At 37.6% G+C, this 26,002-nt stretch overlaps 1 protein-coding gene across 1 annotated transcript; it reads left to right on the forward strand.

The window, feature by feature from the left end:
* Positions 1 to 22,488: 22,488 nt before the first annotated feature.
* On the forward strand, positions 22,489 to 25,685 carry LOC149240294 (uncharacterized). Its single transcript, XM_089373675.1, has one exon. The coding sequence runs from the start codon at positions 22,589 to 22,591 to the stop codon at positions 23,588 to 23,590; it is 1,002 nt and encodes a 333-aa protein (XP_089229801.1). The 5' UTR covers positions 22,489 to 22,588; the 3' UTR covers positions 23,591 to 25,685.
* The last annotated feature ends 317 nt before the right edge of the window (positions 25,686 to 26,002 follow it).

Genomic DNA, 26,002 nt, shown 5'->3' on the forward strand with positions numbered 1-26,002 from the left:
ATGACCTTGACACCATGAAAGAGATACCACAAAAGAGATATATGACATAGAGACGAAATATCTAGAGCAAGACTTATGAAAGTCACCAATAACTACTATTAGCAGCATCTGACAATCACTGTATATATCAGCAACCATGTTCTCCTTCTGTTCTTCTTTCTGCAGCTGATCCACCTGAACCAAAACAGCTTGAGTACTTGAACCAAAAGTTTCTAAGGTAATGTCAACAATGCATTATTAGAAGATTATCTGCTCCCCCTGAACCTATGCCAGATGGACTCTGACAGACCCATATCAGACTCTCTGCAACCAGAGTCTGTCCCTGCTGATTTCCTTCAAAACTCCATATACGCATCTGCACCTGCATAAATCGGCGTATGTACGCGGATACCCCTCATCCAACTCGCGTACACTAATTTCCATATCAACAACCTATAAATGTCCTGTAACAAGGTATGTCTGAACATAGATGTCAACTCATCCTTTTAAAACATCATCATGAAATCATTCACATTATATCATATGTGAAACCACCATAGCCATTTCATCAACATCAAGCTCTACATGATCCAAGTATCATTACTTGGGAGCATCTGCATCAATCAACATATGTAAGTATCAACCTATCATCATATAGATACGAACTCATCATCATGTCTCCAACAAAGAGACTTTGAGTAGTCATCCATGTATCAACACTATGTATCTTGAGCTCAAGCTCTTTTGAAAAAACTTCATGATATCATCAACAACAACAATCCTTATCGACATGAGTCCTGCATCATAACTGTATGATCTTTATGCATATGACAAGAGAAGTATATGAGTGACTCATCATCAAGTGAGGAAGATGTGTATTCAAGCTTTTTACTTCTCCTTATCCTTATGAAGATCACCATGTAAGCACCATATATGCATCATCAAAGAATCAACCATAAATCTGATCTGAACATCTACTATGTAACTTCAAGAACCATATGATAGTTTATCATAGACAACTCACAACCACATCATAGCAAGATATATCATTTAGCCATATAAGCATCATCATCAAGGACTATTAACCATAATGCCAACATTGAATTATTCAAGGCATATGCTCCCCCTCAACCTGTGTCATCTATTAGATCTGATCATGCATATATCAGCAATAAGCATCAAGACATCATCATCATCTAGTTAGGATCAAAACACTTCTAGACATCTTACAAGTATCAAAACATTTCCACACATCCTCAGCAGACTGTAACTATTAACCAATAGAATAAATAATGGACTAAATCATATCAGATCCTTTTTATAAGCATGTCCCCACTGCTTTTCCTCAGACTGACATATATGCGACTTTGCAGTGTCTAACTCGCGTATATACGCGACTTCCCTTTATGGAACTTGCGTATGAGATTCAGGATACTGAAGTTTTATAATTTCAGCTCCTTCTGAGTCTGTTATGTCTGTGCTGTGCTGTATTTGAGTGCATTGTGCTGTGCCACATCTTTCTCACTGTACTTCCTTCTTCTTCCATATCTTCAAGTGTGATGATGTTTTCTCCTTTTGGTGTGATGTTCGTCCTTTGTTCCTGCATTCCTTTGCTATATGTCCAAGCTTGTTACATGCATAACATCTTACATGTTTCATATTTCTCCTGTAGCAATCAGCAACTTTGTGATCAAACACATTACAAGCAAAGCAATATCCATTAAAGTACCTTAAATGTGATGATCTTTCTACATGATGATCTTGAACCCTTCTTCTTCCACATCTAGCTGCAACATGTCCAATATTATGACATACATAACATTCAACATTATTCATAGGAGGAGTAAAAGATTTTCTTTGAGGAGTCTCTTTCCTTGATTGTTGATGGGGTTGACCTTTCATCTCCTTGCTGATCATTTTAGATTTCTCTTTAGAGTTCCTTGCCTCAACTTGTGAACTAGATTCACCTTCAACAGATTCATGAAAACCAAGACCAGTCTTGATAGCAGGAGACCTTTGACTACTAAGAATATCATCCAAGGCTTTAGTACTATCTTGAAATCTCAACAGTTTATCCTTTTCTTCTAATTTACCTTTCAAGATATTTACCTCAACTTGAAGTTGTTCCTCCTTTTCTAGACATTGCTTCTTCATGTCTTCTTCAGCTTTCCTTCCTTCTTCCAACTGATGCCTTAGTTTGAGAATCTCCTTTTCTTGTTCTTCATTCAGATCCTGCTGCATTTGAAAAATTCTGAAGGCACATTCCAGTTGAGATTTTAAGCTGATATCTTCGTTTACCTGTTTTTCAATAGCTTGGAGTAGATATTTATTCTGCTTCTTTGATTCTTCAAGATCTTCCTTTAGCGAGCGGATCGTGGCTTCAAGACTTTCATAGTAACTGGATCTATCTCTGAGTTTCTTGATGGTTGTGCTTCTTTCATTGACTTCATCTCTTAATGATGTCACTTCACCCTGCAACTTTTGACATTGATTTTCCTTGTCCTTGAGTAACTTTCTTACCTTGTTTCCTTCCTCTGATTGAGTTTTTAGTTTGGTAACTTCTTCTTTGAAAGCACATTCCCTTTTGTTCAATAGATCTTGTTGGTCTTTAATTTTGTCTGTAAGCCTTCTAAATACTGCCTCTATTTGATACTTTTCTTGCTCACCCATAAAAGAAAATTCAGTTGCTTCACTATCACTTTCATCTTTTCCAAATGGATAGATAGCTGGAACATCATAGGATAGCAAATTCATACCTGATAGTTCATCTTCATTCTGAAATGATTCTGAATCTGAAGAGCTTCTTATACCTAATCCCCAATCGATTCTCCCACTGTCATAGTTCTTCTGAGATGTCTTCTTCTTCTTAGGTGCTTTCTTCTTAAGCTTCTTTCCCATAGTTCCACGGATCTCCTTCAAGCGATCAAGCTTCTACCAAAGGACCTGCTCTGATACCAATTGTTGGAAATAATACTGAGAGGGGGGGGGTGAATCAGTATTATCAGATCAATAACACTTTTTCATTTCCATACTTAGATACATATACGCTACTTCATTCAAGGGAACCCGCGTGTATACCCAGTTGAGTCTAAAGCAACTAGCATATATCCAAAATACTTGTGATTCAGTTAATCCATTAAATGTTGATCTTTAGTTAGTGCATCAGAACTTCATTAACCATGTGAACAGTAAGCAGGTGCAGTAAAAACATAACAGATCATCACACACAAGAAGCACACATGAACACCATGATATAAGGTGGAAACCCAATGTGGGTGAAAATCACCTGCTGCAATTCGTTTCTATCTTCCTTTATTAAGAAACTTCTTTTACAATGTACTGGTGCAGTCCTTTACCATCACGCAGGCTACAACCTGTAGAAGGATACAACCTTCTCTCGTTCTCTAGACTCTCCTAGAAGGGAGCTCCAACCCCCTTTGCTCTTGTACTAGCTAAGATACTAGTACGTAGGTGTCGGCCTACAATCTTCTCTCCTCCAGGTACCACGTTTCATAAATTTTCAGACTGGATACTCCTGAAGCACAACACATAATCTTAAAGGCCACGTTTCATCAAATTTTCATACTGGACCCATAACTATCATTGAAGCACAAAACACTCAATACTAGCATCATCAATCTATGAATCATTGAAACACTGAAACCCTGTCAATAACTCAGAGCAGAACTCTACAATAACAATCAAAACCAACTGTACCATCAAAATCATGCATCAGAGTGCATACGCTACTTGGAAGTGCCGAACCTGCATGTATACGCAACTTCATCAAGATGAACCAGCGTATACGTCATTAATCACTTATTCATAACTTTGCTGCACTCCCTTACTTCAGACATAACCAGATCATTACATATACAAGGATAATATATGTGTTAGCACCCAGATCTAGTCCATCGGATCACATAAATATGAGTCATTATGATCTTGATCCACAATCATCCAACCAAGATATGCAGAATACTGACACCATTAAGCAGACATCAGAACTCATCAACAGTCAGAACCACCTGTAACTTCAGACATCATAGCTCAAATGATATACGCTACTATGATGAATCAAACCCGCGTACATACGCGCTTTTTCCAAGGCCAACCCGCGTACAGATCTAAAAATATTTTCTTATAACTTTGCAGCTGTACCAGACATCAATCATACTATAACATTTATATTACATGCGTCAGTATGCAGATCTAGAAAAGGCATAATCAACCATATAAAGATAGTTCATTTCAAACCATTTGATCCCGATCTCTCCTTAGATCTTGTTCTCCATCAACCGGTGAGATCCCACCTTAGCTCAGATCAATCAATGCATCATCAACCCATAACCTGCATACTGGATCTCATACTTCATCAGATATTCAAGAATTTCTTGATGCCCTTGCCTAATGATCTTCTTCTCCTTTTATAGTCTTAGGCCTTGCTCAATACCACGGTCCAAAACCATAATAAATCAATACCAAGATCCCAACACTTGGGTTCAACACACTTGTCGAGATACCATGGTCCAAAACCATAGGTTCAAATACCGAGGACTAACTACCACGGACCAAAAGTAAGCTTTCGACATGTACGCGCTTTTCTGTTCATGAAACTGCGTGTATACCCTACTTGGTATATAGCGAACCTGCGTATACGCGACTTGGTATATAGTGAACCTGCTTGTATACCCTACTTGGTATATAGTGAACCTGCGTATACGCGACTTGGTATATAGTGAACCTGCGTGTATACCCTACTTGGTATATAGTGAACCTGCGTATATATATTTTCTCTTCATACTTGTAGTCTGATCATCAATTCCTTGTTGCTATCCTTCTGCACTATGATTTGTCATTAGTGTGATTTGCCATCAAGGACAACACTTGTCTCATAATGCCAACAATCTCCCCCTTTGGACTTGATGGCAAAGCTAGCTTGTCACACTTAGAACTTGATCTTCTTGTTCCTTTGAGCTATCCTGCATCCCATGCATTTAGTCACATCTATAGATTGATCTAGTTATATGTAAGTGAGATGTTCTTCTATGAAAGGGTTGCCATCAAGTACAACACATGCATCATAATGCCAACAGGTTCTCCTTCATGAGACATGGTCTCTGAAGACTCAACTGCAAGTTCTGCAACTTGAGGATGTACTAGTGTAAAGACTTTGGAAACCTTGCTCTTCTTCCACTTGAGCCAACTACAAGGCTTTCAACCAGCTTCCCTTCTCCTCTTTTGAGTTTTAACCTTGTTAGCATGACACAAAACTAGCAAACAACACTCCTTCTTTGCACAAGCAAATCTAGTAAGAAAAAATCAGTGCTCTAATACCAACTTGATCTGAAATGGAGTAGATTAGTAATGTTGTGCTTATTCCCCATTCATAATAAAACCCAAGATGCTTATCATTTGCTTATCAAGTGATCAAGGATTCACCATTTTTGCTTAATTAACCGATTCCCATGAGAGTTTCTTATGTAAATTTTATAAATAATTTAACATAAAACATTGAACAACAGCAAAATAACAACAAATAACATCAAAATACAACACAAAACATAAAGATTTGATGAGGAGTTCACCCTTCCTGGGCTGCGTCTCTTGGTCTAGCTTCCAATTCTTGGGCCTCTCTATTATGCTCCAAATTACAACAAAAGTGTGTTTACAATGCTCAAATGCCTCTGAAACCTATCTCAATGAGTTCATAATAGCCAAAACTGCTGGAATTGACTCTTTTTTGTAACCCATTTGGATAAGAACTGAAGAAGTTATGACCTCTCCGATTTCTTCCATTATTCGTTCCACAAATTTCTCCAAAACCGACAGGAACCAATATTTTCGCTCCAAAATCTGCTAACCAAGCAAGAATTTTGCAGTGCGGCGAGCCATAACTTGTCGACCGATATTATCACAAATCACAATCGGCAAGTGCTGCGGGCTTATGGTCTTTGAATAAAACAGGTGATTTTCGATTGCGATATCAATGGACCCGACCACATTATAAAATGGAACCGATAAATATATCGCATCCCAGAACTTATCGTAATCGATGGGGAACTGATGGGCAGTCATAAAATGGGAATCTATTTTCTGCGAAGTGCAATCCATCACATCAAAACCCGGGTATGCTAGAGGTCAATTTCCATAGTACTTCCCTTCACCGATCTGTGATTTGCGATTTATCACATCGCAACCCTTCTCTGCTCGGGGGCCAATTCTCTACCACCTTTATGCCTGCGACTGTGATTTATGATATGCAGGGGCCAATGGAAACCTGCCACTTGGTACCTCCTCATTCACTGAAGACCTTGCCCATCATCCAATCCTGCCATGTAGACAAGTCAAACTTGAAATTTTACTTGTCAATCTAACTTCTGCATATGAGCTCAGATTTGAGTGTCGTTCGCATCATTGGATTCAAAATGACGTGCTATTTGATTTGAAGCTAATTTTAACAAAATTATGACACTTAGATTTTTGAGCATAATTTTGAGCACCTGATCACTCCTCCCCACAGGAAGCTTTTGGACCCCAAAAGAATCACTTTCAATTGTTCAGTAGGTGAGGGTACAATTACCTCACCTTCCCCTCTTCAATCCATTTGGCCTTTGATGGATTTGTACCTTTGAGACCCACTCAAAGATAATCAACATTTCCCCTCTTTGATGACTTCATTCTTCCGTCAAGTGTGGTGTCTTGCTGAAGCTCATCAAGAAATTCTGGAGAAAAATCTTCAATTGACGGAATCTGTACACTTTCTCCTTGATCTTCAATCAAAGGAGGCTCATACAATCTCAAATTTTCAACATTAACAATGGAATAAATTTTCATATATGAAGGCAAATCAAGTTTGAAAGCATTATTACCAATCTTTTCGAGAATTTTAAATGGACCATAATGAATTGATTTCAACTTTTTACCTTCCACTTGAAGCCTTTCCTTTCTAATGTAAAGCCAAACTTCATCACCTACTTGAAACTGATGATCCACACAATGCTTATTATGCCTTGCCTTATACTTTCCTTGACTCTTTTCTAGTTGTTCTTGAACTGTTTGGTGAATCAACTGAATTTGCTCAATGAATTTATTTGCTCTGTCTATGTCGCTATGTCCATCTACAACTACATCTTTCTCAAAGATGAAATCCAAAGGCAATTTATGCAAATAACCAAGAAATGCCTCAAAAGGTGAAGTTAGAGTAGAAGAGTGTTTTTCTCGGTTGTAAGCATGTTGAATATAATGCAATTGTTCATCCCACAACTTAGGATGTTTGTTGCAATATCCTCTTAGCAAATGAATAATTGTCCTATTAACACTTCAGTTTGACCATCGGTTTGTGGATGGAAGGCTGTACTTTTCTTCAACTTGGTGTCCATCAAGTTCCATAAATTTGACCAAAAATTCCCCACAAATCGAGAATCACGATCACTTACAATAGAAGTAGGTAATCCAAAATGAACCCATACATTTTGAAAGAAAAGTTGATTTGTTTGTTCAGTTGGAATTTGTTTCTTACAAGGCATTAAGATGCGCATATTGTTGAACCTATCCACAACTACATACAAATAATCATGACCTTTTCTTGATAAAGGAACACCTCCTACAAAATCCATAGAAACACTCTCCCATGGACGTGAAAGCACTAGAAGTGGTTTGTAAAATCCTAGTTTCCTATTACTATGCTTACTGGCTACACATAATGAACAACCTCTGATAAATCGTGGCACACTTTCAAGCATACGAGGCCAGTAAAATACCTCTGAAGATTTGCCACTATTTTACTTACACCGAAATGTCCAGCAATAAGAGAAGTGTGCGCTTCCATTGCGACATTTACTCTCTCTCCTTGTGGAACACAAAGTTTTCCCAAATGATACAACAGATTAACATGTACATGGTAGTCTAATTCCTCAACTTGGTGGCCTTGACTCAAGTTTGAATATACCTCTTGAAAGTCAGCATCATGTGCATATTATTCAACATAACTTTCAAGAAAAACATAATGGTTCTTGAGTAAAATGGCTACATTAACAACCGGTCTAGAAAACATATCAGCAACTCTGTTATAAATACCTTTTTTGTACCTGATTACCAAGTGGAATTGTTGTAAGAATCCCATCCAACGAAAGTGCCTTGATTGTTGCAATTTTGTTTGAGATTGTGGATATTGCAAAGGTTGATGATCGGTGTGAATAATGGTTTCTTTTCCCATTAACTAATGCTTCCATTTCTTCACACCTTGCCCCAATGCGTAAAGATCTTTATCATATGTAGGATAGTTAATAACAACACCATTAAAAATCTCATAATGAAATGAAATGGGCTTACCATGATGTAAAAGAACTGCACCCATGGTGTAGTCACTTGCATCTGTTTGTATTTCAAATGGTTGCTTCAAATCCAGTAATGCTAAAATTGGGGCTAAACTAATCTTTTGTTTTAAAGCATCAAATGCTTTTTTTTGTTTGCCTCCCCACTAGAATACAACCTTCACATTGGTCAAAGCATGTAGTGGAGCTGCTATGGAAGAGAAACTGGCAATAAACTTCCACTAGTACTGCACTACTCCCAGAAAACTCCTTACTTCTGTGACTGATTTGGGCATTGGTCAATTCACAATGACCGAAACTTTAGAGGGGTCAATCTTCAGCTCACCTCCTCCAACTATGTGGCCCAAATACACTAAGGAAGTTTTCCCGAATTCACATTTAGACATATTTAGAAATAATTGTTCTTTCTTTAAGACATCCAACACTTTCCTCACATGCTTGACATGCTCTTCTCGTGATTTGTTGAATATAAAAATATAATCTAAATAGACAATTACAAATTCATCAAGAAAGGATCTTAAAACATCATTCATAACTCTCATGAATGTAGCTGGAGCATTGCAAAGACCAAAAGGCATAACCAGCGATTCAAACAATCCCTATTTGGTTTTAAAAGTAACCTTCCAAATATCTTCCTCATCTATTCTAACTTGATGATATCCACTTCTCAATTCTAATTTAGTGAAATATTTTGCATGCTTCAACTGATCTAGAAAATCATCTATTCAGGGCAATGGGTATCGATTCTTTATGGTAATTTTATTCAAAGTTCGATAATCTACACACATGCGCCAAGTTCCATCTTTCTTGGGTACCAAAACAATTGGTGAACCACATGGCGAAGTAGAGGGACAAATTACACCTTTCTCTAACAATTCCTGGACTTGTTTCTTAATTTCTAAACTTTCCATAATTGACATTCAATACATACTGATATTTCACAATGGACAATCTTGTTGTAGCTGAATTTCGTGCTGAATTCCCCTTTTTGGTGGCAATCCCTTTGGTTCTTGACACACATCTCCATATTGATTGACCACATCAACCAATTCAGCTTTCAACTTCACGTCACAACCTGCAAAGGGTTCACGCTCCGTGTCATTCTTCTGCTTGATCATAAGGAGCATAAGATTTTTACTGGAATTGACCAATCGATTCATTTTCCCTGTGCTTGTTAAAGATAGATTAAGCTTTCTACAATGGGCTCTCACAATATACTCCACTCCATCTTTGAACAAATGATATTTGTTCTCAAATTCTATGGAAAACGACTTTCCGGTCATATAGATATAAGCTTCCCAACACAATTCAGAAATATCCAGCAAGACTACATCTAATTCGACTTCATCAACGAAATTGGAAGTAATAGCAAACCTGAAAACGCATTTCCTTGTGACCTAAATATTTGCATCCTTGGTTATCCAACCCAATGGATATCGTTTATGGTGAGGCACAATTTCCAAATTCAACTTCTTGACCAAGTTTGCAGAAATTAAATTTTCCTGGGATCCACTGTCAAGCAACGTATCAATGTTGGTGTGTTTGGAAATAATTCTGATATGGAACAACTCAATTATGTTTTCTTCATTTGAACCATTGTTGGAGTTATTTGTTGTGCTGGTGCTTGCCACGACTTCCTCTTTGCTTGTTTTTGCCACAACTTTTCCTTTAGTGACTGTGGCTGCAATCTTTGTTTCATCACCTGAGTCGAAACCCAAGTCTTGTTGTACAACAACGTTTGTCTTCTGTTTCCCTTTATTGTTAAATTTCTTCGGTCTTAATTCAGGATGAAGCTTCCAGTAATGTGCTTCATCATGGCCCTCTTTGGAACAATTCTTGCACACGATTTTCTCCCCTTCTTTCTTAACAGAAGCATTTTTCTTCTACTTTCCTTTAGATTTCTTTCCTTTTTCACCACCCTGGAATGGCTTCTTCTTACCTTCTTCTTGTACGTTTTCCCCTCTTGCTTCGAGGTGTGTAGCTTGAACACATACCTCATCAATATTCATGGGATTAAACATAAGAATGGTGTATTGAAGATAGTTATGCAAACCTCCTATGTATTTTAGCAAATTATCTTGTGACTGCAAGTATACTTCTAGCATAATAACTCTTCTCCTAAACTCCTGAGTATACTCTTTCACATTTTGACCTTTTAACTATCTGGAATTTTTCCAATTCATGATAGATTTTTGCATATGAGCTAAAGGGTAGAATTGTCCTTTTATAACATCAAAGAAATCAGACCAAGTAATAGAGATCTTACCATGTTTTTGATCTCGTCTTGAGTTCTTACTTTCCACGAAATGAGTGTTGCACCCTCCATTCTCAATGAAGCCAACTAAATTTTGATATCATCCTCTTGAATATTTTGAATCCTGCAATAGACCTCCAACTAACGAATCCAATCATTAAGCTTCTCTACATTCACTTCACCATTATACATGGGCAACTCGAATTTAACATCAGTTTTAGAAAAGGTGATTTACTGGTTCCTTTCGAAGAATGATGATGAGTATGAGTAAGGGTTGTATTAGTGGAAAAGTGTGAAGATGCTTGTGAAGAAGAAGATAAAGAAGATGGCAGAGAGGGTGGAGGTTTGTCTCCATTCTCATTACCTCCTTTTCCATTACCTTCTCCATTGGGAGGTTTGGAACTTTCTCCTTGCAATCTGCTATTCCTCTCTTCATAAAGGACCTTAACCATCTCATTCATATCAAAAAAATCCTTTCTAAATTCCCTTTCATCATCGGTTATGGTAGGTTCTCCTTCATGAGACATGGTCTTTTAAGACTCAATTGCAACTTCTGCAATGTTGTGCATGGAATCCCCCCACAGCATGTTTTGGGGCGCAAAGCCCAAGTTTTGGTCAAATGTATTGTATGACTATGGGAATTGCGGGTGTGGAGCGCGAAGTATAGGTTAAGTCATAGGGTTGTCCACCCTAAAGTATTGTAATGTAATGCAAAGTCATGTCGGCCTACCCATGGTCCGTGAACCATGGGATTGTATAAATAGAGCGAGGCTCTAAGTTGTAAAAATGAGCAAAAAACAAAGAAGAATATGAATGGATCGAGCATAGGGTAAGAGTCTAAGTGTATTGGGCCGTATTAGTAGGAAGAGGCTCTACAGCTAAGTGTGCAGAGGCCTAGTAGAATCCGCAGCTGAGTACGCGGAGCCCTGCAGCTGAGTGCGCAGGGTGGTGTCAAGTCTGTAATCTTGATCGAAGAATAATAAAGAGAAGATTGATTCCTATTTCTGTGTATCTGCTTGTCCATTTCCTTCTTTACATTTATACTATTTTATTTATCGCGCACACTGATATGATTGCTGAATATGTTGTAATAATCATTAGTATTACACCAATAAGTTAGGTAATCGAGTAATAATAGATCAAATAGCAAGAGACTTGGGTATTATATGGGTCACGCCCCGAGTAGGGCTGCGCGGAAGCAACATCACAGGTTGCGAAGGAATAACAAGTGCGCATAGCGACGTGCGCGTAGGGTCCAACCGCGGACCGCGAGAAGCTCATCAGACATCCCCAGGGTGCAGAAACCTAGTTCTAGCACCCTCCCATACTACTTCGGCTGAGACCTCAGTCCGCGCTCTGCGGACTGTTGCCGAAAGGGCCAGTAGTACCGGGATTTGCTTGGCTAAATCACCTCTGAACCTGGGTCAAGCCCATACAAGCCAACATGCAACTTGAGGATGTACTGGTGTAGAAGACTTTGGCAACCTTTCTCTTCTTCCACTTGATCCAACTACAGGGCTTTCAACCAACTTCCCTTCTCCTCTTTTGATTTTTAACCTTGTTAACATGACACAAAACTAGCAAACAATACTCCTTCTTTGCACAAGCAAATCTAGTAAGAAAAAATCAGTTCTTTGATACCAACTTGATCTGAAATGGAGCAGATTAGTAATGCTATGCTAATTCCCCATTCAGAATAAAACCCAAGATGATTATCATTTGCTTATCATGTGCTCAAGGATTCACCATTTTTGCTTAATTAACTAATTCCCATGAGAGTTTCTTATGTAAATGTTATAAACAAATTAACATAAAACATATGCTGAACAACAACAAAATAACAACAAAGAATATCAAAATACAACACATAACAAAAAGATTTGATGAGGAGTTCACTCCTCCTGGGCTATGTCTCCTTGGTCCAACTTCCAATGCTTGGGCCTCTCTATTATGCTCCAAATTACAACAAAAGTGTGTTTACAATGCTCAAATGTCTCTCAAACTTGTCTCAATGAGTTCAGAATAGCCAAAACAGCTAGAATTGACTCTTTTTTGTAACCCATTTGGATAAGAACTGAAGAAGTTATGACCTCTCCTAGTTCTCCCACTATTCGTTCTACAAATTGCTCCAAAACCGATAAGAACCCATATTTTCACTCCAAAATCCGCTAACTGAGCAAGAATTTTTCCACGTGGCAAGCCATGACCTGTCGATCGATCTTATCGAAAATCGCAATCGACAAGTGTTGCGGGCTTATGATATGTGAATAAAACGGGTGGTTTTTTATTGCGATATCGGCAGACCCGACGACACTATAAAATGGAATCGATAAATATATCGCATCCGGGAACTTATCGCAATCACTGGAGAACCAACGGGTAGTCATAAAATGGGACTTTGTTTTTTGCAAAGTGCAATTGCGATCTGCGATCCATCGCATTGCAATCTGGGTACGTTGGGGGTCGATTTCCGTAGTACTTCCCTTCGCTGATCTGCGATTTGTGATATATCGCATCGCAACCCTTCTCTACTCGAGGGCCGATTCTATAACACCTTTCTGCCTGCGACTACAATATGCAGGGGCCAATGGCGGCCTACCACTTGGCGCATCCTCATTTGTCGAAGACCTTTCCACATCATCCAATCCTGCCATGTAGACAAGTCAAACTTGAATTTTGACTTGCTCTAAATTCTGCATACGAGCTCGGATTTTAGTGTCGTTCACATCATTGGATTCAGAATGATGAGCTCTTTGATCTGAAGCTAAGTTTAACAAAATTATGACACTTTGATTTTTTAGCATAATTTTGAGCACCTGATTAGTACCACGCCAATTAACTTAAGATTCACTCCCAAATAATTCATGCATGTCAATTTAGATGAAGATCGACTTAAGATTAGAGTTCAGGGACAGTGTACTATCAGTTGTGTAATTTTCTGAGGTATACATATGGTGCATGCAATCAGTTGAGGACCTATGTTTGGATTGTGCAGTTATGGAGAGTGGATTTCCCATTAAATATGGGTTGATTCCTCTAGGAATTACGCAAGTAAGTAGGGGCTTGGTAGGCAAGTAGAATTGGTTAAGTGTTGGCATGAGTTGGCTTGTGAAGTAGAAAGTTAGATTGTACTAGTGCATGAATTGTTCAGAATGAACAAGCATTGGATTATCTTCTTAGATCTTCTCGTTAATGCAATATAGATAGTCGAAGTTTTTAGTAGTTGCTTTCCCCAGAGAAATATTGTGTTATTTGCGATTGATATTCTTCCTCTTTCTGCTTATTGTTTTCATCGATTAGTTTTGGTTTCTGCTGAGAAGATTAGAGTAGATTCTTGTCTTGTGTTTTAGCATATCACATAAGTTGTTGAATCTACAATAAAAATCTACAACAATAAGTTGTGGAAGCAAACTTTCAAGCACATTGTCATCTTTGGGTAATTGGCCCATATTTGATATTCAAAAAAAACACCATGGTTGACTAAAGAGCCAATTTCATAGTTTTGTCAAAGAAACATGTAGTATTCCTCCAAAACCAAGGTCCATGTAGGAGGCTTTGGATTTTTGAAAAGTTTTGGGTAGTCTTACTTATTTAATGGTTCATTTTTTAGTTGCCAAATAACCATTGTTTGAGCAAATCTTATGGGTGGATTTTACCAACATTTATTTATTTTATTAGAGGAATCGACAAGTAGGCTAGGGTCGATTCTTACTGCTACCACTATATCTCTAGGTGCCTACATATGCCCCTACTGATATGAGTTGTTGCATGCCACCATCATGTTTGGCATTCCTATTATCAAAGGAAATAATTTGTGGCTGATGTTCCCATGAAGTCTACTTCATAGATATAGTATGGATAAGTTATTATGCATTGTGAGTCTAAATGTTATAGACCCAAGGACTACACTGACATGCTAATTATTATCGTTGAAAAAGCCAAGCCTAAACCGACCAAGTCCATCAACAACAAATTGATATCTTTGTAACAACTTGTTGATCTATAATATAGAAAATTGTATTCTCGAAACGTAGGTTAATTGGGGGAATTTGAACCTTGAAATTTATAGTTTACATAATACTTCATATCACAACAATTATTAATTGAGTTTTCCTCGGGGGATTTTATTAAGAAATGAGGACATGGGGTGAGCGTTGATCCACTTATGTGTGCATCGGCCACAAAACTATTTGATATGGTCTCTCTGGGTGCAACCACACATTCAATTGATACCTCAAGGTGCCCCCATGGCCCTAGATTAAGCCCTCATTGAAATTGAATCTTACCCAATGGTGAAAAACTCCTTGCTTTCCACCATTGAATCCAACCCCTTTGAACATGATTTTACCAACATAATAAACAATTTAAATATGCTTTCTATAGCAAATACAACTTGCTTTACAATAGTGATTTAAATTAACTTCCACACTAAATTCCATAACTTATCTCATTGTGTATCTTTTGCACAAATCTCCTAATTCCAATTCCTTAGTAATGTCATTCCACTTAATTCATTTTAACTTAGAAAATAGTATTATAATTCAAAAAATAGCAAAAAAAATTGTAAAGCAAATTCTTAAAATTAATAAAATAAAAATAATAAAAACATCCATAAAAAATATTTTTTTATTACTAATAAATTAATTGCAAAATGATTATATTTATTTATTCAATCTTTCACTCAAATGATAAAATTTGATGGGTCTCATTAAATACAACCAAAATGTTTGCTTACTCATCAACATTATTTCTTTGGCACTATTAATATTAACATTCTTTCGTCTTAGGGTTTGATATGGTTCTTATTTTTGAACTCATTATTTGAAGGTGGATTCACTTTTGTGGGTTGTGAAAGGGTTAGGGATGAGTGTCAAGGTAGGAGGGCTACCCCCTTTCCCAAATATAGTGGCAGGAAAATCAATTCAAACAGGGGATAAAAGTAACCCTCTGGAAGGAAGTAACCCACTGGGAGAAGTTTTGGGTTTCAATAGTCTCCTATTATTGGCAATAAATGACAAGCGAGTTTACGAGGGCAATGCATTTCGAAGGATCCTCAAAACCCTGGATTTGTAATACCCCCTACGTGCTTGGAGGATCACCGTAAATATATGCGTGATCATGCTTTCAGATGTAAATTTATTGGAAATTGGCCTTCTGAGAGAGAATTGGAGAGGCAGATCCAACAAACATGGAAACCTAAGGGTGAAGTAGACTTACGATTGTGGCTCAGGGGTTTCTTTACAGTCATTTCTACAAACTTGGAGGATAAAGCTAAGATTTTTGAGGGAGGGCCTTATTTCTATAATAATACAGGTCTATATATCAAACACTAGGAAGATTGCTTCAATCCAGATAAAGAGGAATTTTTGGCGGCGCCGGTATGGGTAAGACTTTATTCTCTTCCTGTGATTTCTAGATTCCTGAAATTCTAGAAGGTATTGGGCATGCTTTGGGGCATTTTGTAAATATTTCAGAGGTGACTAGGAGGGGTAAGAACATGTCTTACGCTCGTTTATGTGCATATATGAATATTTCACAATCTTTGTCGGAATCTATAGAGTTGGATTACCAAGGTGAGATTTGGACCCAAACACTAGATTACAAGCATGTACCTTTTTGGTGTCGACATTGCCATGTGCATGGCCATTTGTTTTAGGACTTCTCATTGTAAAGGAAGGATCAAACTCTTAGTGGATCAGTAGGAAACGATGGGTTTATGAGTATTATTACAAGATGGTGCACCCAACGTGGTCAAAATACACATACCTTGAACTTGGGGGATAAGAATACCTTTTCAACCTTGGAGACAATGGAGGAGGACTCTAACATCTAGGATGACACTCCTATTTCTGATCACACTTTGGAATCCTCGCAAGAAAAGCAACCCCAAAAGTGGAAATTACCATAAGTGGTTATTAATTATGAAGAATATGATTACTTTGATTTACCTGGAATTGAGGAAGTCATTTTGTTGTCAAAGAAAAATTTGGAAGAACTTTCAGGAGAAGAACGAGCTTTGTTTGGCTTTTTGAATGATTGAGCAGAGCAGGACTTAGCAGAATTTTCTAAGGAGAATGAGGAGCAGTATGTTGTAATTTTTATTAATTGGAAGACCAAAAGGAGGCAGTCCTCTAGAGAAGGTCAAGGGGTTCATTCTATTCAAGCTTGAAGGAGAAAGGGAAATATATTTTGATGAAGGAATTGTCAAAATATACCAAAAAGAAAGGTCACAAATATAAAAGGGAGACGCTACATAATACATGGGAGGAGTTAGTGAACTCCGGCCAAGTTAATGCTATCCCAGAGGTTTTTTCCCCATCACAAAAATATTATCATGAATATTTTATCATGGAACATGAGGGGGTTAAATAGCAAAGGGAAGCAATGATGCCTCAGGGATAGGTCAGGATGGAGAAACCAACAATTGTAATCTTTCCGGAAACTAAACTCCTATGGGAGACACTACTACCAATTTGGGAAAAATGTTGGAAAGGGTGTCAAATAATGGCTCTTGACGCGTGGGGTACTGTTGGTGGTTTGGCAATTTCGTTGAACTCTTTAGAAGTAGTTTTTTATGTTTGGATGACCTGTCCACAAATATTAACTAGTAGGTTTCATTATCTCGGAACCAAAGAGCTCGTCTCTTTAAAAGCAATGTATGGTCCTTTGATGGCAGGGCATAAGCTTAATTTTTTGGAAAAAAATTGGCGACTAAGAGGTATGTTATAGATTCAACGTGGATTGTTGGCGGGGATTTCAATCTAATAAGATATATGAAGGAGAAAAAAGGAGGAATTCAAAAATTAGACCCAGAATTGGCCTCTTTTGACAGATTCATTAAGAAACTGCATTGGTAGATTCCAACTATAAATGGTATTTATACTTGGAAAATAGACAAGGAGGATGACACCAAATTGCAAGTTGGTTGGATTGATTTTTCCTCTATGAAGAAGTGTTGCATAAGGTGTTGTAGATCTGATCCAAAACTATTATGATAATAGACTAAACCCAAGAAATAACAAGATAGAAATATATAGAAATGGTTCTTTATTATCAAAACCCTTATGGTAGGGCAACACCATACATTCACTCCTTAAGGAAGGAGAGCACTCCACAAGCCATATGCCTGTTCATACAAGAATACTTCTCTTCATCTTCATATGGAGTCTCTAGCCTTTATATAGGCCTCATACATACAATACCATGCATCATTACCATGGTTTCCTCATACCATCAACTAATACCATGGGCCCATTACATTATTATTAACTACTTGTGGTCCTTACATGACATGGGTTAACCAACTTATTTATTACTATGGCCCATCCCATTATTACATTATTACCTTGGGTACCTCCCTTGGTACCCCATATTATCCCCCCTAGGTATATAACATTGTTGTAGCTCTGATCCAAAAGATATATGATAACAGAAATAAACCCAAGAATAACAAGATCTGAATATAGATAGAAATGATTCACTTTATTATCAAAACCCTTATGGTAGGGCAACACCATACATTCACTCCTTAAGGAAGGAGAGCACTCCACAAGCCATATGCCTGTTCATACAAGAATACTTCTCTTCATCTTCATATGGAGTCTCTAGCCTTTATATAGGCCTCATACATACAATACCATGCATCATTACCATGGTTTCCTCATACCATCAACTAATACCATGGGCCCATTACATTATTATTAACTACTTGTGGTCCCTTACATGACATGGGTTAACCACCTTATTTATTACTATGGCCCATCCCATTATTATATTATTACCTTGGGTACCTCCCTTGGTACCCCATATTATCCCCCTTAGGTATATAACATAAGGATATTTTGTCGAAGCAACAATATTACCATGTCTTGGGTCTAATCACTGACCGATTAGGCTAGAACTGGATTTGAAGGAAGCTTCATGGAATCACCCTTTTCAATTTGACAGCCTTTGGTTGTGAGTGTATGGTTTGTGGATCTACTAAAAAAATGGTGGTTGAAAATTGTTGTGAGAGGTAAGAACAAAATGCACATGTTCCAATTAAAGCTCAAGGCTTTGAAAACCCATATCAAATTATGGAATAAACGTGATTTTGGCAACATTTTTGAAGAACGAGCTTTATTAGAAGATCATATGCGAAGGTTTGGACAACACATGATTGTAGAAGGTTGATCTCTTGAACTAATCATAAAGGAAGGTCTTACCCTCCATAAATTGGAACAAAGATGGCACTAGGAAGAAATCCTTTGGAAACAAAAATCTAGAGTTCAATGGCTTAAGGAGGGTGAAAGGAATTCTAAGTTTTTCCACAACTTGATGTTACAACATCATCATAATAACTCGATTTTTTCCATTATTGGTGATGATGGGGACAAAAGGCTTTTGCATGCAGAAATTGAAAATGACTTGGTTCGATATTATCATGATATTTTGTCAGAGAATTCTCATAATCGACAATCAACTATTAATTCAATCCTTCACTATATCCATCAACTTGTTATTAAGGAACAAAACCTAGCTCTCATCTAACCAATATCGATCCAAGAAGCGGAGATGGTTGTTATGGAAATGTCGTGCAATAAATCTCCAGTTCTGGATGGTTTCACCTCAGACTTTTTTAAAGAATGTTGGAGGTTTATAGGTATGGAGATTCATGAATTGGTGGAGGATTTGTGCCAGACACAGTGGTTGTGGGAAGGTCTTAATGCAACGTTTTTAACACTTATACTGAAAGATGGACATTTAGAGGAGCTTAGTGGCTTTCGGCTTATTGCCATGTGTAATGTGATTTACAAAATAATCTCTACAATAATCGTGAAATTTCTGAAGCCATTACTTCCATAGTTAACTTCTTTGGAACAAATTGGCTTTGTAGAGGGACGACAAATCTTAGATGGTATAATTACTGCATATGAAATCATTCACTCCCTTAGAGAATCCAAATGACTAGGTATGACGATTAAAATGGATTTGTTTAAGGTCTATGATAGAATCAATCAGGATTATTTGTTACAAGTTTTATCTGCTTTTGGGTTTTGAGCGCAGTGGATCTCATGGGTAAGTTATTTTATATCACCTCCCTTTTTCTCTATTTTGGTTAATGGATATGGGTCTTATATCTTCAAATCTTCAAGAGGTTTGTGGTAAGGTGATATTCTATCACCTTTTCTTTTCATTTTGGCCATGGAAGGGCTTCAGAGATTTTATAGTAAATTATGTTCAATGGGTCACATTTTTGGGTTACGAATGTTTGGAGAAAATCTATCAATTACACATCAACGATTCATTGATGATGTTGTTCTGTTTTTTCTGCCTACTCTAAAGGAAGTGAAAGGAATATGGTGAATCCTATAGACCACCATGGTGGCTTCAGGAACTCTAGTTAATAAAGACAAGACCAACATTTTCTATTTTAATTGTCAAGATTCTATTGAGAGTGATTTGACTTGAATATTGGGATTTTGTGAGGTTTAGTTACCTTCTAAATATTTGGGTCCAGTTGGAAATACCTTTTATCTAGAATATCCTTGAAAGTTAATAATTGGTATTTCATGCTCTCAATTTTGCAAGAAGATTGGTTCTTACTAAATCAGTGTTGTAGCCATTACCAAATTATCAACTAGTTGTGACGCCAATCTCGAAAACATCCTATAATAGGCTTCAACCCTTGTGGTGTGATTTTCTTTAGAGAGGTTCTACTAAAGCTAGAAACTAGGCACTTGTAGGTTGGGATAAATTGATCAAACCAAAATCTGCTAGTGGATTAGGGTTACGGGACCTTGAACTAGTCAGTAAAGCTTTGGGTATGAAAATTTTGTGGCTTTGGGTTAAGGAGGGTCGTGAATTATGGAAGCACATATGGCTCTGTAAGTATGTCCCCATTGGATAAATAGGCGGATCGATTGTGCTTTGATGGTAATATTCCAAGTTTGGGTATTTAGAAGTGGGTGCAGGGTTGTAAGGATGTAGTGAGAAAACATGCTTTCTAGGATATAAAAGTAGGGGAGACAACTTTTTTTCGGGAGGATGTCTGGTAGCAGTTACCTTCTTTGGATGATAAAGATAGTCTTTGTTCTATTAATTTTTTTACCCACTCATTAGGTGCAGTGAGGGTTGCTAATTATTGGAAACCTCTGGAGGATAATCAATTATGGCGACGGTGGAAATACAAAGATGATTGGCCTCCTACTTCGACTACACTACCATGGGAGGATCTTAAAAATACACTAGAAGATAGACATATTAGGATTTCTTAGAACAATAATGTTTTATGATGGGTTCAACAACCAATAGGATCCTTTTCTCTAAAAGAGGCTTACTCCTTTATTGCAAAATTTTTGAAAATGGAGAACGTAGTCTTGTGGTCTCGAATATGGGCTAGAATGTGGTGGCCAAAAATTTCTACCCTTTTATGATTACTTGCATGGGGTCGGGACTTCTTACTTGGGATCGTATTCACAGAAAGGGATATGAGGATCCATCCTTATCTTTTCTTTGCTTACAGGTTGAAGAGACGGTAGAACATATTTTTCTTTCATGCTCTTTTTCGGTGGAAATTTGGGATCTCCTTCCTCATATTTTTGGCATGGAGCGTCCATTCTCAAAGAATATTAATATTATGTTGGATCAATGGTACCGCCAGAAATTTAAGAACCCTATTATTTCTCATGATTGGATGCTTGCACTAGGTTTTATTCTTTGGAACTTATGGAAAGAGAGGATTTTTCAAATTTTTTGCCCAAAGAATCAATCAACTTTGGTGCTCAAGGATTTGATCATATTGAATGTTCGAGAGACCATTCTTGCCTCTCCTTGGTCTACTGATAATTGGCAGGTGGAGGATTCTGAAGCAGTTATCATGAAAAACCTCAATTTGGATTCTTCAATGATCCCTTCTTCACTTCCATTGGTAAAAGCATTTGTCCTTCAATTTCTAACTCCTATTCTCCACCCTTGAGCTCCTTTATTAAGATGAGCTTTGATGGGGCCTCCAAAGGGAACCCAAAAGTTGTAGGTTGTGGAGGGATTTTCCGGGATGAAAATTCTCGGCCATTGCAAAAATTTTCGATTTCTTGTGGGATTGCAACAATAATTTAGCTGAAATTTTGGTTGTGGAGAGAGGCCTTATTATTGCTATCCGAGAAGGTTTCCAATTATTGCAAGTGGATGGTGATTCTTAGGTCGTAATTCAATGTATACAAAAACTTTTGAACGAGAAACCTGTTCATAAAATAGTGCATTACTGGAAATTGGAGGATGTCGTTTTTAGTATAAATAGTTTGACACCAAAGTTCAATTACATTGTTGCTCATCATACTCGGCATGGAGGGAATAGGGTGGAAAATTAATTGCAAATTTGGGGTGCAAGTGTAAGAACTTTAATTTGAATGAATCACGGCCTTCAAATAATACACATACTGAAATTCATCTTATAAAACATAAGGTGGATGCAAACAAAACTTCCTTGTCTAGATATCTCCCAATGAGAGTGCCATTAACTAGTCCTAAGTGGTTGATGTTTTTGTTGTTACTTGTGTACTGAGCGAAGTGGTTGATAGCCTCTCACAAACTTGCTATGTTCTATGGCTTTAGTAACTTTTACAACTTAGATAATCCTTATATTGCTATTCTTTATGTAATCTTGTTTACAAAATACAATATAGTATGATATTTTATTTTAAAAAAATTATTAACATTTTTTATTAATGTTAATATTAAAATGATTAAAACCAGTATTAAAATTATAAAAATTAATGACGCTTAAGAGTTGAAATTCATATCCTCACCTTTAACATTAAAATGATAAAAAATTGTAGAAAGAGACGAATGCTTGAAGCTTAAATTCCTTTTTCTTTCCTAATACCCTAGCTTTCATATGTAACTTATATCTTTCGTGCCCTAATCCCCTTCCCTTTCATATAATAAACAAACATGTCTCTATACGAATCACACCAATCCTCTTTGAAGCGATTTGTTATGGGATCACATTGGAGAAATCCCTAACTTCATATTTTCAGCAATGGCCATGTTCGCCCAGTACTTGGCTTCATCTTTGGGATCTCAGCGTCACTCCCTGGCGGCAGCTGTTGCAGCACCATCTTCACCATTTCTCCTGATTATTTTGTTAAAATTATCACGACTTTCTACAACTATCGCTGATAAAGACAAGACCACAAGCTACCCTGAAGCCGATAACACATGCCCCGTTTCAGAATTCTTACTCAACGAATGTGGTTTGTGTCAGTCTGAGCTCTCAACTATCCTTAAAGCAAGGCCATCCTTGGTTGCGGTGAGGTCAGCTCATACAGCCCAACAAGCGGTACAGTTACTGAGAGATTCCGGATTCACAGAGCACCAGGTAACGAAGACTATTACCAGAAACCCAACTATTCTTTTTCTCAATGCTGATCGGCAGTTGAAACCCAAGATTGAGTTAATGAAAACATTGGGCCTTTCTGCACAAGACTTGGGAAATGCCATATCTAATGGATCCAGATTTCTTAACGCGAGTCTCGAGAAAACTCTGCGTCCCAATATCCAGTATCTTCAAAACCTGTTTGGATCAGAGGCTAATGTCTCAAGTAATTTCAGATTGGCACCTTATATTCTACCTAAACGAAACGGGCCTGAATTTTGGGAAAAAAAATTGAAGCAGTTGACAAGTTTTGGCCTCCTTGAAGATGACATCAAGGAGCTTGTTAGGAGGTACCCACTTATATTAAAAGCTTCCATGGATAAGGTGCAGAAGAACATGGACTTTTTGATGCATACTGCAGGGTTTCCGGCAAAGTTTATTTTTTCATATCCTCTGTTAGTGTTTGGTTACAGCTTGGAGCGTAGGATGAAGCCCCGCCACAAGGTGTTGAGTGTTCTCAGTCCAATGCAACCTTCCAAGTTCCCTCCTAGTCTCCTTCCCGCGCTTTGTTTAAGTGAGCGGAAGTTCCTCGAAAAATATGTCCAGTGCAGTCCTCATGCCGAAAAGTTACTTGAAATCTACAATGGGAAGCCTGCCCTCCTCTAAAAGACTAGATATTCGGGTTTCTGTTTTGATCAGGGTTAGATTGTATTGCGTTGCTCTTATTGATTGAAAGAGGTTTGAGAACATTCACCAAGGGATCATCAGTCTGTTATGATCCAGTGCCGTGAGGCCCACATGAGTAATGAGTGGGAACTAGTATATATAGAAGATAATCACGACACAATCAGTTCCGGTCTGGGATCTTGTTTTGGCCAGTTTTTTGTCACACCACAATCACAATCAACATGCACTATTGAAGTATGCTCAGCTGTGATTGTAATTAAAGGGTACTCAGTTGTAATACAATCACAGAGAATGCATCAGGTAAACAGGTTTTTGAAAGATGAAAAAACTCTCATCACCAGATAATTTGTTTTTTGCTAGTAGTTTTGCAACGATCATGCATTGCTCTCTCCCTTTAAAATGTGATGGGATTGATGTGAAATTCTGACTGTTTGAGTCATGGTTAACTTGTAAAAGGAAATATTCAAATCCCAAATGTAGGGACCTTAAATTTGTATGTGTTTCTACAGTACCATGATTTGATTGTTTCCAGATCAGCTATATCTATGAGACTAATCTGGAATTAACACATTTCAAATCCAAGCTAAAAATTGGACACTAGTATGCACACTTTCTCTCTGTGCTTTGTTAATGGTCTCTGTTTCTTTGCTTGGGAAAAAAGTGTTTGGTAATGACTTTTATTACTGCTAGTGGTATCAAAGACCATTCCTAGTGATAATGGAATGCGATCCATTTCAATCACGCCTCTTGTAAAGCAGAACCCTAGCCACTACTCTAAAACACAACCTCTGATGCATGATTGGCTAGGCAAAAAGTCATTGGCACATTCCGTCGTCCCAATGTGGTTGGCTGCTCACTTATCCTTCGTCCTACATTCATAGGAAGTCTGTCAACATTTTGTTACACGTGCCTTCCAAATAGCCACTTGTTTTGGATGGAACCTTACCTCTAGGGAAAGAGGCAGACCAGGTGACTCCCTAGACAGAGGAGGGATGGGAACTATTTATATGTTTGTTTTATAGGGTTTAAACTATCTGTAAATGCTTTCTTGTTGTTTTCTTTATATGATTTTGAGTTTTCAGTGCAACATCTACAGTAAGGTGTGCACATCTAAGAGGATCTGTTGCATAATTGCTTTGTCCCTTGGGATGTTGGCAAGAAGCATTCTAGAAGCCAAATGGATCAGAATCAGCAGCCTCGGATTTGAAAAACTCGGTAAGGAGTTAGCAACCATTCTTATAACGCGTTCAAATTTGCTACCTTTTGCCCCTCATCACTTGGTTGATCTTTAGGACCGTTTTTCTGAAATGGTATGAAATTTAATGATGAAATTCAACATTTTAATAAATTCAAAATTTCACCTGTCCAACACTAATCATGCCATCTTTGCTGCCAAGGCTTTTTTTAAGATATTTTCAATTGGTCAAGCTGAGAAAGATAGTGAAGCAAAAGTGAGAGTTTTCATTATAAAAAAGCTCAGGCTTTAGAGTAGGGATATCTTGGGTGAATGCTTGTATGGGGTCTGCTTGGGCCTGAGCCTGTGACGATAGGTTCTTAGGAAAGTGTTACTGTCTTATCTACAGTTAAAGAGTTTATTTTATCAATAATGTTTTTTGAAGATTTCTGTAATCTTGTTCACTACCACGCTTCCCAGTTTCTATAATTGCTTTTGCAATGCTTGTTATGATAATTTTAAGTTAACGTAAAACCAGACCAGTGCTCTAAATTTGTGTTTTGCATAGTAAAAACTATTGTTGTTATAGCTCAATCTACAGCTGTTATAGGTAAATCTGTTGTTGTTATCATAATGTTGTTATTTCAAGAACAAATTTTTATGTACTAGAGATCAGCATGTTGTTACAGAGATATCAGTTTGCTGTAGATCGACTTAGCTGTTTTGGGCTTGGCTTTTACAGCGATAGTAATAGGCATGGCAGTGCCGTCTTTGAGTCCATAACAGTTGGACTCATAACGCACGATAACTCATCCATACCATATCTATGAAGTGGACGTCATAGGCAGATCAAGCACAAATTGTCTCCTTTGATGATAGGCATGCCAGACATGATGCTGAGATGCAACAACCCAGATCACTAAACCAGAGAGATTTCATGTGTTGTCCCACCTCAACTGCCCAATACAAGTAGGCATGGACCACAGTATGGGATTGTAAATATGTGCATTGCATCAGCGTTAACCTTGACAAATGGCTTAACACTAAACTTAGACGTGTGTTAACCAAAGCAAGTGTTTTCATGGGGTTTATTCTAGCATTGCCACACTATTAAATACAACCATGCATTAGGTGGTAACATCCCACTAAGCATTTAGATAAACTTTTCTACCAATGCTATTTAATATTTACTATAAGAATACACCTGCAACGTTAGT

Source organism: Pinus tabuliformis, chromosome 8 (genome assembly GCF_031772625.1).
Source record: "Pinus tabuliformis cultivar Carrire ecotype Pingquan chromosome 8, CPIR1, whole genome shotgun sequence".
NCBI classification, from domain to species: domain Eukaryota; kingdom Viridiplantae; phylum Streptophyta; class Pinopsida; order Pinales; family Pinaceae; genus Pinus; species Pinus tabuliformis.

What these genes read in the sequence shown, in the direction of transcription:
- LOC149240294 (XM_089373675.1), top strand. Translation starts at nt 22,589, where the DNA reads ATGGCCATGTTCGCCCAGTACTTGGCTTCATCTTTGGGATCTCAGCGT.